General features: G+C 59.6%; 1 protein-coding gene across 29 annotated transcripts in view; it reads left to right on the forward strand.

The window, feature by feature from the left end:
- Nucleotides 1-12,223, forward strand: part of NCOR2 (nuclear receptor corepressor 2) — a 215,037-nt gene that overhangs the window by 92,538 nt on the left and 110,276 nt on the right. For all 29 annotated transcript variants that reach the window (XM_074355898.1, XM_074355895.1, XM_074355901.1 and 26 more), the window contains 2 exons: nucleotides 5,511-5,567; nucleotides 11,865-11,917. In XM_074355898.1, the coding sequence (XP_074211999.1) occupies nucleotides 5,511-5,567; nucleotides 11,865-11,917 (110 nt within the window). The remainder of the gene's footprint in view (nucleotides 1-5,510; nucleotides 5,568-11,864; nucleotides 11,918-12,223) is intronic.

Consider the following 12,223-nt stretch of genomic DNA (forward strand, 5'->3'; position numbering starts at 1 on the left):
CCGCCCCTCGGGGGATCAATCGGATTAAATTTTAATCCTCCTTCCTTTCCTGCTGGTTCCTCTGAGAGGCAGACACAAGGGTCTGTCTCTAAATGCTGCTCCGGCTGGAAAACGCAGCTTCCTGCCGGGCAGGGCCTGCCTGGCTCTTCTGCAGACTGGACTCTGGCTCATTATCCATTCGGGGCACATAGATGAGGCACCAGCATGTTGAGGGGCGGCAGTGGGGAGCCAGCCGAGCCAGGCTTCTCCTGCCTCCCAGGAGCTGCCTGCATGGGCAGGGCTGGGCAGGTGCGTGCACACAGATGGCCGAGCAGGAGGCAGAGTTGCTGCAGGCCCCCAGGGGCAGGACCCAGCGGGGCTGGGCCAGGACTGGGAAAGGCTCCTTGGAAGCAGTGGGTGGGCTGTTGTCCGGAGGAGGGCATTCAGTGAGGGTCACAGCACAGGCAGAGGCTCACAGAGGGGACGGGGTCTCGTTTGATCTTCAAAGGGAGTGTGCGGGGGAGGTGCGGTGGAGGCCTGGCGGGTCTGGGAGCGTGCACACACTCTGAGCTTGGATAAAACAGACACACAGACCACTCCTCAGTGCTAGTGAAGGATGTGTAGATAAGGGACAGTTTGCATGGTGCTGATACTGCAGGCATTCAGGGCAGTGGGCAATCCGGGTAGACTTCCTGGGGGAGGCTTGAGCTAGGTCTGCACGCATGGGCCCTGTTGGGAAAAGATGCAAGGATATTTCCAATGGAGAGGACTGTGGCCCGTTCAGAAGATGGTGAGGAGGCAGAATTCGTGGAGGCAGGGCCCTCCGGTTGCTGAGTGATGAGGAAATCATAGAGTGAGACCCAAATCCTTTTCTGTCTTAGATTTTAAGCATCTCACTAGTAAAGGTTGTATACCATGTGTTTAGGACTAAGTGGGAGTAGTTCTGTCAGTAATAACCAAGAGCATGAAGCATTTTATAGAGCATTTTGGGGGTCCAGGCACCCCAATGCCCAGCTTCAGACCCCCTGTCCCCCCAGAATTGTGAGTTGGGACTTTCAGAGCAGCGGCTCAGGCCCAGTCCCGAGCCGGGCCCCTGCCTCTGCCTCGGCGTCCGGCTGTCTTCACTGCTCCTGGAGTCCAGGGCTTCCTCCAAATTCCTCTGCACGGAGAGGGTGTCATCCTAGTGAACTTGTTAACACGAAGCCCCGAATTCCGCCACACCCATTCCGTCTCCTCCATCACACCCCCGGGAGAGCGCTGGACGGGGTCTTTAGGCTGCAGGCACAGGTGAGGAAGTTGAGCCTCAAGGGGTAACTGCTGCCCCGAAGCGCTGGGCTGACGGACGTGGTGTGGAGGGGAGGGCGGTGTGGCCTAGAGCTGGGGTCTGGGGCTCCCTGGGTGGGCGGCTGGCTGGGTGCTGCCCCCTCTGCAGACGAGGAGGGTGAGGCCGGATGCTCAGGCCGGAGTGGGCAGCCGAGGAGGTAGAGTGGGGGCTCTAAGCGGGGAGGGGGCAGGCCAGGGGGCTGGTCAGGCCAAAGCTCTGGTCGCCCCGCCCAAGAAGAGAGCTGTGAGTGTGTGTGTGTCTGGGGGGCACACATGTGTGGGTACGTGTGTAACTGTGGACAGCTGTGCTCATTTATATGCAGACTGTGTGTGCAAGCCAGCTAGTGTGGGGCACGAGCTTTTCATGCATGTTTACGCCCACGCATATATGTGTGTGCGTGTATTCGAATGGAACAACTGTGTGCCCGTGTGTGGATATGTGTGTGCTGGAGTCAGCACGTGTGGGGCACAGCCGTGGCTGTCTGTGCATTGATACGCCCAGGCGTTTGGGAGCACACCTGTTAGCTGTGTGATGCGTGCAGAGGCACGTGAGCGGCTATGCGCACGTGTGCGCAAAATGGCGTGCATGGGGTGTGCATGGGGCTGTTTGTGTGTTTATGCTTCATGCACATGCGTGTGTCCACTTGAGTACATACTGTGTGCACATGCATCTGAATATGTGTGTGCATGAGTCGGGTGACGTGAATGTTTGTGCCTTTATAGCTGTAGACAGAGGATTTGGTCACGTGGGCGCACGGAGCTTGTGTGCACTTGTGTGTGCAGATGACTAATGTCTTTAGTGCCCCGGGCACCATCCCCAGGCTCTCCGGCCCCCAGGAGGCCTGGCCTCGTGGACCCTGGGGTCCTCTGCCTAGTGAGACCCCAGCCTGAAGCCCCAGTGTCAGGCGAGAGTCCCTGCAGTGAGTGGAAGCCACAAGTGGCTGGCTCTCCCCTCTCTGTCGGCTTGTGCTCCGGGTTTGTCCCTGCGGAGCCTAGTGGGGTGACCTCCTGGCAGTGGCTGGGTGCTAAGGGAGGCCCGGCGGACCCTGATGAGGAGTTTGCCTCTGGTTCTCATGGTGGCGAGAAGCTGTCAGCCGAGGTGGTGAGGGAGGCCTTCTGGTGCGGGGCTGAACCTGTGGCTGGGCTCCGGGCGTGGGTGGTCTCCTCTCCATGTGAAGAGAGATATCAAGAGAGAAGTCATGGATGTCACTTTGTTCCTGGTAGAACATCCTTGTGAAAGTCCTGAGAGTTTGGTACCTGCGGTGAGCGTGGCCATTTTGCAGATGGAAGACGAGGGCGCCGACAGGTGAAGTGACTTGCTAAAGGTTACAGCCTTTACCTGCCACTTGGCACTGTGGACTTGGGACCAGCTCTAGGACCCAAGCCTCAGTTTCTTTGTGTGTCAATGGGGCTGATGCTAGAACCTTCCACAGAGGGTTCCAGCAGGAATCCTAACACATGGGGCATGTAGAGGATCCGGGCCTAGCACGTGTAGGGGGCCCCCTGGTCTGTCATTACTGTTAACAGCAGTGATAATACCAGCCAGCCCCTACCTAGAGCCCCCATGTGCCAGACTGTGATTTGAGCGCAGTGAGTCTGTCAGTTCATCTGACTGTCGTAACTGCTGCAGGGGTGGTGCTGGTGTTACCCCATTCCATAGATGAGGAAGGTGAGGCCGAGGGGTGGGGAGGAGACTTGCCCAAGGCCACACGGTTGGTTTAGTGGATCTGAGCCTTGCTCGTGGCCACCTCGCTATCCTGTGTTCCAGTGTCACGGCACCTGTAGGCCTGTTCCACGACAGGTTTCTTCTGGGTGAATTGTAGGTGTGCCACCTTCTGGAAATGGAGGTGTCTTGAAAGGCCCCAGCGCTGGTCAGGGCTTAGGAGCAGAGACTGGGGGAGGGCCTGGTAGGGAGCAAAGGAACTCTCACACCAGGTATGTGATGGAGAGCTGGCTGCTCTCTGTCGCTGCCGGGGCTCCCCATGGCTTTGACAGGTCAGGAAGTGGCTCTTCTCTGCTTCCTGCCACAGGAAGCCCCCTCTCCAGGTGCCTGTTCCTGAGACAGTGAAGATGTGACTGAAGATGGAATCCAGTGTGGTTCATAGAACACAAGCTTCTGGAGCCCCCACTGTGGGCCTTAGGCCCAGATTTGAGACCCAGGCCCAGCCTTGTGATGTGGCAGTTTCTAGTGGCCCAGCCACTCCAGCTCTGCCCTTCCTGTGTTTGGCATCACCCCTTTTATCTAGGTGGGAAATTGCTGCTGCTCCTCACAGACCCTCTTGAATGCACACAAACTCCTACTCATCCCTCAAAACCCAGCTAATGTATCCCTCCTGTTACCTTCCTGGAGAGAGTGACTCTTGCCTGCCCTGTATACCACATGTACCTTTCTCTGCCCGAGTGTGCAAATCTGCCATCACCACTCTTGACCAACTGCCCACTAGACTGGGTTTGTTGGAGGCAGAGGCCAGATAATATACATTTTGTTTCATGCCCCAGTGCTTAATGTAGAGTGGGTACTCAAATGTTTGGGGAGCTCCCTGTCCCCTCCTCACCCTATACCCAGTCCTTCACTTGATCCAGCTCTGGAATTCTTGTATCTTTGGTATCTGACGCTGACAATTCTGGCTTCGAGGTGTGGCTGGGGCTGGGGTAGTCTTCGGTGACTGTGAAGGTGGTACCTGCCCTTCCTCATAGAAGATTTGGACCCAAGCCTAGCAGGCTTGGGCGCTGGATGGGACCAGTCCTTTCTCCCTTCTTGGAGCCTGGAAACCGGAAGAAGGACTTTTCCTTACATCATCTTTCTGTGCCTCAGTTTCATCATGTGTAAAACGGGGATACGTCTTGTATCCGCCCCGTTTTGTATTACATGTGATTCGGATATTTGTGACACATGCTGTGTGCTTCATGCTGGGCTCATGGTAGGTGCTCGATCAAAAGGTGGTCATTACAATAAAACTTTGCCCTCTGATTTTCCGGCCCCTAGCCATACTCTGAGGTCTGTGCTCTCAGGGTTTTGGCTCTGCACGAAGGGGGCCGAGATCATGGCTTGTTCCTGGGTGGGCTGGGCCCAGGGCTCTAGGCGGAGCTAGTTCTAGGTGCCAGCTTGAGCCCACCTACATACCTGCCCTATATCGTGGGGGCTGGGGGAGGGGGCGAGGCTGGCCCTTGGCGCCCCTCCTTCCTGCCATGACACCCAAAGTCTGGGTCTCGAATTCTGTCGTCAGCCGTGTTCCCCAAGGATCTGGGTCACCCCCCTTGAGTGGGTCTGGATTTGGGGATCACTGCGTTTCGATCTATTGATGGCGTCTTGCGTGGCCTGTCCTGCCATGATGGGCTCCCTGAGTTTGGCAGAGTCAGAAGCCCCTAGCCTTTCCTGGGTCATGGGAAGGACTTGGGTCTCCCACGTGCACGCGTTGGGCCTCTGGCTTTCCATCTGACAGAGAGCCCGCTGATGCCACCTTTCACAGTTCTCTGTCCGCCCTGTCCCCCAGCTGGCCCAGCCGAGCGGGCCCTGGTGGTCCCAGGCTGGGGGCCGGCGAGTCCTGGCCTAGACACAATGTCCGCCTTCATGGCCAGGGGCCCAGAGGTCCAGCCTGTCGAATTCACAGCCACTGAGCCCTCTCTGCCATATGTTCCTGTTTTCCTAATAAGTCCCGGGTTGTGAGTGGGGAGGGAGGCGGGGAGGCCCCAGGGCAGCTCAGAAATAGTCACATGATTGTGAAATACAAGAATCCTAGAAAGGGTATCTCCCAGGGCCTCTATCTTGCCCTCCCTCCTCCTCCTCCCCCCTCGCTGGCGGCACCAGCTCTGAGGTCATTGTAGACACCCGGCCAGCTTCCCAGGCGGAGGAAGGCATCTCGGGCTGGCAGTGTAGGCGGCTGGCGAGGAGCTGTGCCCGCTCCAGGCCCCGGGGGGCGTCGGGCTGGGGGCTTCGGTGGGGCAGGCGCCAGAGAACAGGGTGCGTTTGTTCAAATCGAAACTTGGCGGGCTTGCCAGGGCCACCGCGGGGATATTGAGGCCCTCTGTGTTTGTTTCCAGCCCAGGGAGGGCTTGCGGGGGGATCCGGGCCCCCCCACCCCCAGGGCCTGGATTGGCGTGCTGGGCTGGGCAGCTGCCCGCTGTTCCGGGAGGCCTCTATTTATAATCTGTTCTCTGTGTGTGTTTCTTTTTTTTTTTAATTCCTCCTCTTCTCCGTCACCCTGCAGAAGAAGGCTGAGGCTGCACATCGGATTCTGGAAGGCCTGGGGCCCCAGGTGGAGCTGGTGAGCTGGGGGATGGTGGGTGGCACTCTGGGAGGGGGTGGCTGGAGAGGTGGGCTGGGCGGCAGGTGGGTGTGGAGGGAAGGAGGAAGTTGTCTATTGCCAAGCGCTGCCCTGTCCTGGAGGAGGCAGGAAATACACTCTCCCGATAAGAGGGCCTGGCAGATAGCAGTGGGCAGGTGGGCTGGGCCACGCGGGGGCGCGGGGACACAGGCACTCCAGCTATGCTTCAAGTCCAGCCATTCGGGCTGCAAGATTGATGCTGTGGAGTCCAACCCATTTGGTCTAGCTTAGTGTAGAAAGCCCGTGCTCTGGGCCAGATGATCTGAGCTCAGCTCCCAGGTCTCCTTCTTAATAGCTGTGTGACCCTGAGCAGGTGTCTTAACCTCTCTGTGCCTCAGTTTCCTCATCTGTAAACTGGGAATAATAACAATGCGTATCCCATTGGGTTGCAATGAAGATTAACTGTATTAATCTTTGTGAAGCACTGAACACAGTGCCTGATGCACAGTAAGTGCTGAGCGTTAGTTATTATTATTACTATGACTATAATTATTCCTGTTACTACTGCTGTCATTATCATCTTACTGCTGGGAAGATGCCATGACAGCAGAGCTGGGAAGCAGACCCAGGCCTCTTCTCTCTCGGGCACCCATCACCTTTATGTGTCACCAGAGGTGGGAAGGGAAGGGGCATGGAAACTCCTGGCTGGTGCCATTGGGTACCCAGGAGAAACGGCCAGAGCGCCCGCCTGCCTAGCGCCAGTCAGTGTCCCACTGAGCGGCGGGTGCAGGGCCATAGGGGCAGTGCTTGGGGACACTGCTAACCTGCACACGTGCACAGGATGGGTGTGAGGTCCCCGTGCACGTGGCGTGTGCAGGCTGTGGGGCGGAAGTAAAGCCTGGTGCATTTGGAGCCTAGATTTGCTGAGTGGCCTTGGGAAGGGAACTTGGGTTTCTCATCTGTGACATGGGGAGATGAGGGTCTTGGTGAGGGACAAATGAAATGGTGCACGAAGAAGGCCCACTTAGCACAGCACTTGGCCCGGAGCAAGCACTCCGCCGGCATGGGTGCTTCGGAGGGTTGAGCTGTTTGCCCTGGAGTTTTTCCTGCAGTGACAGCTGCTCCCCAGCCTGGGGTCCGTCTGCTTAGGCCACTGAGGAGCTGTGAGCAGCTGGCCTGTCACTGCCCCCCCAGGCCCTCTCGGGGGCAGAGCCGGGCGGGGGGTGGCAGGCAGGGGGTGCCCCGAGGGCTCCAGGGCGGGGCCCAGCGCCCCTCCTGGGGTGGGTGGCCGGCTCCTAGCCTGCGGTCTTGTTGCTCCCCGTTGGGCATGATCTCTGGCATGTCTCTAGTAGCCTCTTGTTTTTTTTTTTTTATTTTAAAGTCCACACGCCATGCAACTCACCCACTTAGAGAGTACAGTTCAGTGGGTTTGGTACATTCCCCGATGTGTGCGACCATCTCCACCATCAATTGTAGAAGATTTCACCATCTCAAAAAGAACGCTGTTCCCTGAACTATCACCTCCTTATCTCCCATCCCCCACCCCCACTCCCCCCACCCCCTCCCTCCCAACCAGCCACTAATCTCCTTTCTGTCTCCGTGGATTGTCCTGTTCTGGACACTTCGCATCAGCGGCATCATACAGGATGTGGCCTTTTGTGTCTGGCTGCGCTCACTCAGCGTCCTGTTCTTAAGGTCTGTCTGTGTGGTCGCCGGTGTCTGTGCTTCGGTCTTTCTGTGGTGGACTCGGCTTCCACTGTGTGGAGAGACCGCATGCAGTGCTTCCGCTTGCCCACTGACCCGCAGCGCATTGTCTGGCTTTGGGCTGTTACGGACAGAGTGGCCCTGAGCGCTCACGTGCGCGTTGCCACCTGGATGCCTTCATTTCTCTGGGGTAGACACGGAGGGCTGGAGCTGCCGGGCTGTGTTAACTCTGGGTTTAGCCTCTTCGGGAATTGATTGCCACACTTTTCAAGAGTTGCTCCACCCTTGGCCATTCCCACCAGTAAGCTGCTGCTCGCCTCAGTTTCCCCTTCTTGCCCAGGGGGATGGCAGAACTAGAGGCGGCACCCAACCACTTCCAGACCTGGAGGCTCGCCCTCTCCCCTTTCCTGAGCTAATTAGGCCCGGGGTCTCCTGAGGGGGACGGGGGGACGTGAAGGGAGATCCCTGCGTTGGGAGGCGGGAGGAGTGCGGGTGATGGCAGTGGGCCTCCCAGCCTCAGTGATTCTTCCCTGGGTCTTCAGGGATGAGGAGGTCATCCTGTGCCTGGGGGTTTCGGAGTGGAGGCTCCCTCCAGGCTGGTGGCACAGGAGGCTGAGGTCTGGAGTGGCTGGTGGGCTGCGTGGCTGTCACCGGAGTGCTCTCAAAGTCCGTCGGCTCTTGACTTGGTGGCCTTCATTGGGGCTGGAGAGTGGACTCAGCATTGACAGGGCACCTACCGTGTGTCAGGCCTTGTGGTGTCACCATCCATTTTCTAGAGGAGGCTCAGAGAGGGCAGTCCTTTGCCCAGGGTCACACAGCACAAGATGAGGAGGGAGGTGTGCTGAGCCCATGGGAGTGCAGCTGGCCAGTTCTGCACAGGTCTTGGTCACCACAAGGTCCGAGTGGTCAGAGGTATCCTCCAGGCAGAGGCAGCTTAAGGGCACACCCTCAGCAGGGGCTGCTTCGTGCCACCTGGGAGTCCGCACTCGGGCTGCGAGGGAGGGCTTGGTGCTGCTGGTGGCTGGGCCGCACCCCGGAGAATCCAGTTCCCCGTTGGTCTCTCCCACCCGCAGCCAGGAGCACTGCTGCCTCGGGACGAGTGATGGATGCTCTGTGACCCCCCTGGGAGGGAGGCCTGGGCCCAGGAGAAGTGTGCTTTGGGAAGGAGGACAACAAACAGCCCCGGTGGCTCCAAGCAGGGCTCCGTGGGCATGGCCCTCCATCCCTGCGCCCTGGGTCCTCCGACGGACCCGGCCTGGCCCGAGGAGGGGGCGGGGGGGGCGAGGGCGTGGACAGCCGCAGCCCCCACCTTCTCTCTCTGCCACTTTGAGTCACTGGTTTCCTTCCTGTTCGGAGGTGTTATTTTAAGAACGCGGTGTCACCAGAGGGTTGAGGGCCAGGGCTGACACTTCGTTCTTTCACAGCTCGGTCCCCCTCGGGTGGCTGGCTCCTCTCGGCCTCCCCACCGGCTGCCTGAAGTCAGGCCCGGAGGGGACCCCCCTTCCTTCTCCCCGAGACACGGACCTCCTTTCTTTGTCATTTCTGTCCAGGCTGTTCCGGTCCTTCGCACCATCCCCTTTGTGCTCTTTCTGCCCTCTGGTTGTTTGGCTGTGCCCCCATTTCTGGACGAGGAAGTGGAAGTGGGGGGGGGGTGGGCCTTCTGCCCCTGCCTCACTCCTCTGGGCTCCGTGGCCAGGACTTCCCCTTAGGTGTGCTGTCCCCCGCGCAGGGGATTGGAACCTGGGACGTAGCAGAGAAGGCTGCTGTGGATGTGAGGGCCAGGGTGGCCTCATGGCTGCCGTTGGGGACATGCCTCCTGGGACAGAGGGAGCCCTGGCCTGGCCATGTGCAGCCCCTCTCTGCAGATGGCAAGGAGGAGTGTTGGGGGAGGCCCCCTCTGGCCCTGCCCAGCCCCCAGCCAAGGACGTGTCCTGATCCTTCCTTCCTTCCTCACCCCCATCCCACTCACACGCCTTCCAAGACGGTGCCCAGGGACCTGTTGCCATGGCAACGAACAGCCTCCCTAGGCTGCTCTGGGTCCAGAGTCCACTTTCCACCCAGGTCTCAGTTTACCTCAAAGCGTGCTCAGCGAGTGCCTCCCGGAGGGACAGCCTCTCTGGTTAGAGGCAGCGCACCCCACAGTGTTCTCTGAGCTCTTCCAGGCCTTTTGCTGAAGGCCACCTGGACAGACTGAGCGTTGTTCTCTCCTCATGTCCAGTGGGGCCGGAAGCGATTCCCTTCCCTCTGTTTGGTGGGTCAGAAGCTGGCTGGGACCCCACTGCCCTCCAAGAAGTCGGTCTCCCCTTTTCTGGCCCGTGCCCACGTCCCCGGCCCCATCACTGGTACCGGGGTCTCTCTGTGTGGTCCTTCAGCCCCTCCTGTCCTCCTCAGACTGTGGAGATGTTTCCCATCTTTAAAACCAAAAGAAGGCAATTCAGTCACCAAGTCTGACATTTCCTGGACTACTCGAAAGCCCTGTGAGGTAGGTTCTATCTGCTCTGCCCATTTTCCAGTTGAGGAAACCGAGGCCTGAGTGTTGAAGGCACGTGTCCGAGGTCACACAGCAAGGGGGGCACCACCACTGAAGTCGGGCCCGTCTGTTCCTGGAAACTGGGCCTTTAAGCCATGCACACTCCCGCCTGGCCTGTGATTTATTGGCTCACGGGGGACCTGGAGGACCTGACGCAGTCGGCCGGGTTTAAACACAGGCTTCAATGCCCTGGAATTCGGCACAGGTGGCTTTGTAGGGCTCCTTGCTGTACTGAGATGAAGGCTCTCAACCATGTGCAGTAATGCCTTACCCTTCTTGGGTTGGGAAATTCTGCAGTGAGTCTGACTGTGGGCTCTCCCGTTGCCCTCCCATTCAGACCCCCAGAGTTGGGGGTGGGGAAACTCCCCATTTTGAGCCAAGCACCTTGGAAGAGGAGCTGACCCAGTGTGGGGAGAGATGGCCTGTGCCAGCCATGGGGCGACGTGTCCATCCCCGGGGCAGTAGCTGAGCTTGGGGCCTGGAATTGCCTGAGTAATGGTGAATCATTAAGGAGGGAATCCGAGGGACCCCTGGAGAGCGGTGTCATTGTCATCAGCCAAGGCTGCCCCGTGATGCCCAGGGCAGCAGAGGCCCCTCCTGGAGAACCCCTCCCTGTCCGCGGAGGGCAGGAGGCCTGACCCTGGGCGCACGGCAGGTCGGACCTGTGTCCTTGCTGTTTGTGGGCCGTCTCATTGGCTGGGGTGATGGGACGTTCGTGGGTCTCAGGAGGTGTGTTCAGCTCCATCCTCAGGGAGAAGTTCTAGGGCGGAGCCTGAGCTGCCCTCTCCCTTCACCCGGAGCTGAGGCTTCAGGACACCACGTCTGCGTCTTCACCTGTCCCGCCTGACCTGTCACACTCTGTACCTGGCTCTTGTACCACAGTCATCCCTAGCTGCCCTCTGGGAGGCTGGTGCTGCAGGTGTGGGTGTGCGAGACAGAGCGGTGGGGGAGAAGGAAGGAGACACACGGAGCGGGGCGCAGGCAGAGAGGGCAGACCCCTCCCTCCAGGGCTGGAGTTGAGAGGTGGGATTCTGGTTCCAGCTCATCTCTTCCCTCCTAGAGGCAGATATGTCAAGCTCTCAGGGATTCAGTTTGATCATCTGTAAAGTGGGGAGGCGAAGGTACCAGCTCACCTAGAGACACGCAGCCAGAAAGTGGCAGAACCGGGATGTGAACCTTCCACCGACAGCGCTGCCGTCCGGGCGGGAGCTACAGGGCGTGTAGCCCGGCTCTCCCCAACCCGCAGACACCGGGGCCGCTTCCTTCTTTACCTGTGCACGCCTGTTGCCGTTCTTGGGCCCCGTTTGTTCATCTCTCTCTGCTGTGCAGCCTTCGTGGTGTAATCAAGGCCTGACTTCCTGGTCCCTGTTTCTGACAGTGGACACCCAGCTTCCCGTGCGTCGCTGTTACCGACAGGGCGGGCTTTCTGACGTTCTTGCCCGGACGTCTCTCGGGCATCTGCCAGAGGGGAAGGGGGTGGCGGGCACACACATCTGCCCTCTTTAACGTCTCCAGAGTGTGTGTCCCTGTATACGTTTTCTTTGGCCATGTGCGGGCCTTCCTGTCCCCCCACGTCTTCGCCAACGCCCCGCATTATTTGGCCGTTCTGTCTTCTGCCGGTCAGTGGTGGTGACGTGGCATCTCACTGTGGCTTGGCGGTTTTCCCTGTCCGAGACCATTGTTGATCTCGGCTCCCCTGCCGCGTGTGTGCTTGTCCCTGGGCGCTCGGGCCAGCCCTGCCCGATGTCCTGCAGAGCAGCCGCGGCAGCCTTGGTTGGGGGTCAGGGTGCCCACAGCTGTGCCCAGAGGGTTACAGCCTGTTCCTGGCCGGGGCTGCGGGCTGGGTCCCCATGTTCCGTCTCGTGCCTGCCGGCAGCTGGTTCTCACACCAGTGGATGGCTCCCTGGTGCCGGGGCCTTGGGCGCCGCAGCTGAGATGGCCCAGGGCTGGAGCTCCAGGCACGGGGCTCTGCAGCAGGGCAGTGGCTGGCCCTCCCTGGCCCGCCCCAGCTGCCCACAGCCCAGGCCAGGCTCTCATGAGCTTTCCTCTCTCTTCCTCTGCAGCCACTGTACAACCAGCCCTCCGACACTCGGCAGTATCATGAGAACATCAAAATGTGAGTACTTGCGGGCAGCCAGGCGGACACTCGGAGGGGTGGGGGGACAACCTGCCGGGCCTCCGAGGCCCGGGGTGGGGTGTGGGTTCTCAGTTTCCATCGGAGCTCCCAGCCAGGGCTAGGTGCTGGAGGAGGGGACAGAAGGGGGCGGTTTGGGCAAGAGTTCTGGGCCAGGTAGGGCCTGGGGTGGGAAGGGCCAGATGGAGCGGCCCCCTGAAGCTTGTGGAAACGGACCTTGGGGTGGGGAGGGTGGGCAAGGAGGCTTGTGCAGCTCTGGCGAGACGGAGGTGGAGGCTGCGAATCCTG

Source organism: Camelus bactrianus, chromosome 32, assembly GCF_048773025.1.
Source record: "Camelus bactrianus isolate YW-2024 breed Bactrian camel chromosome 32, ASM4877302v1, whole genome shotgun sequence".
NCBI classification, from domain to species: domain Eukaryota; kingdom Metazoa; phylum Chordata; class Mammalia; order Artiodactyla; family Camelidae; genus Camelus; species Camelus bactrianus.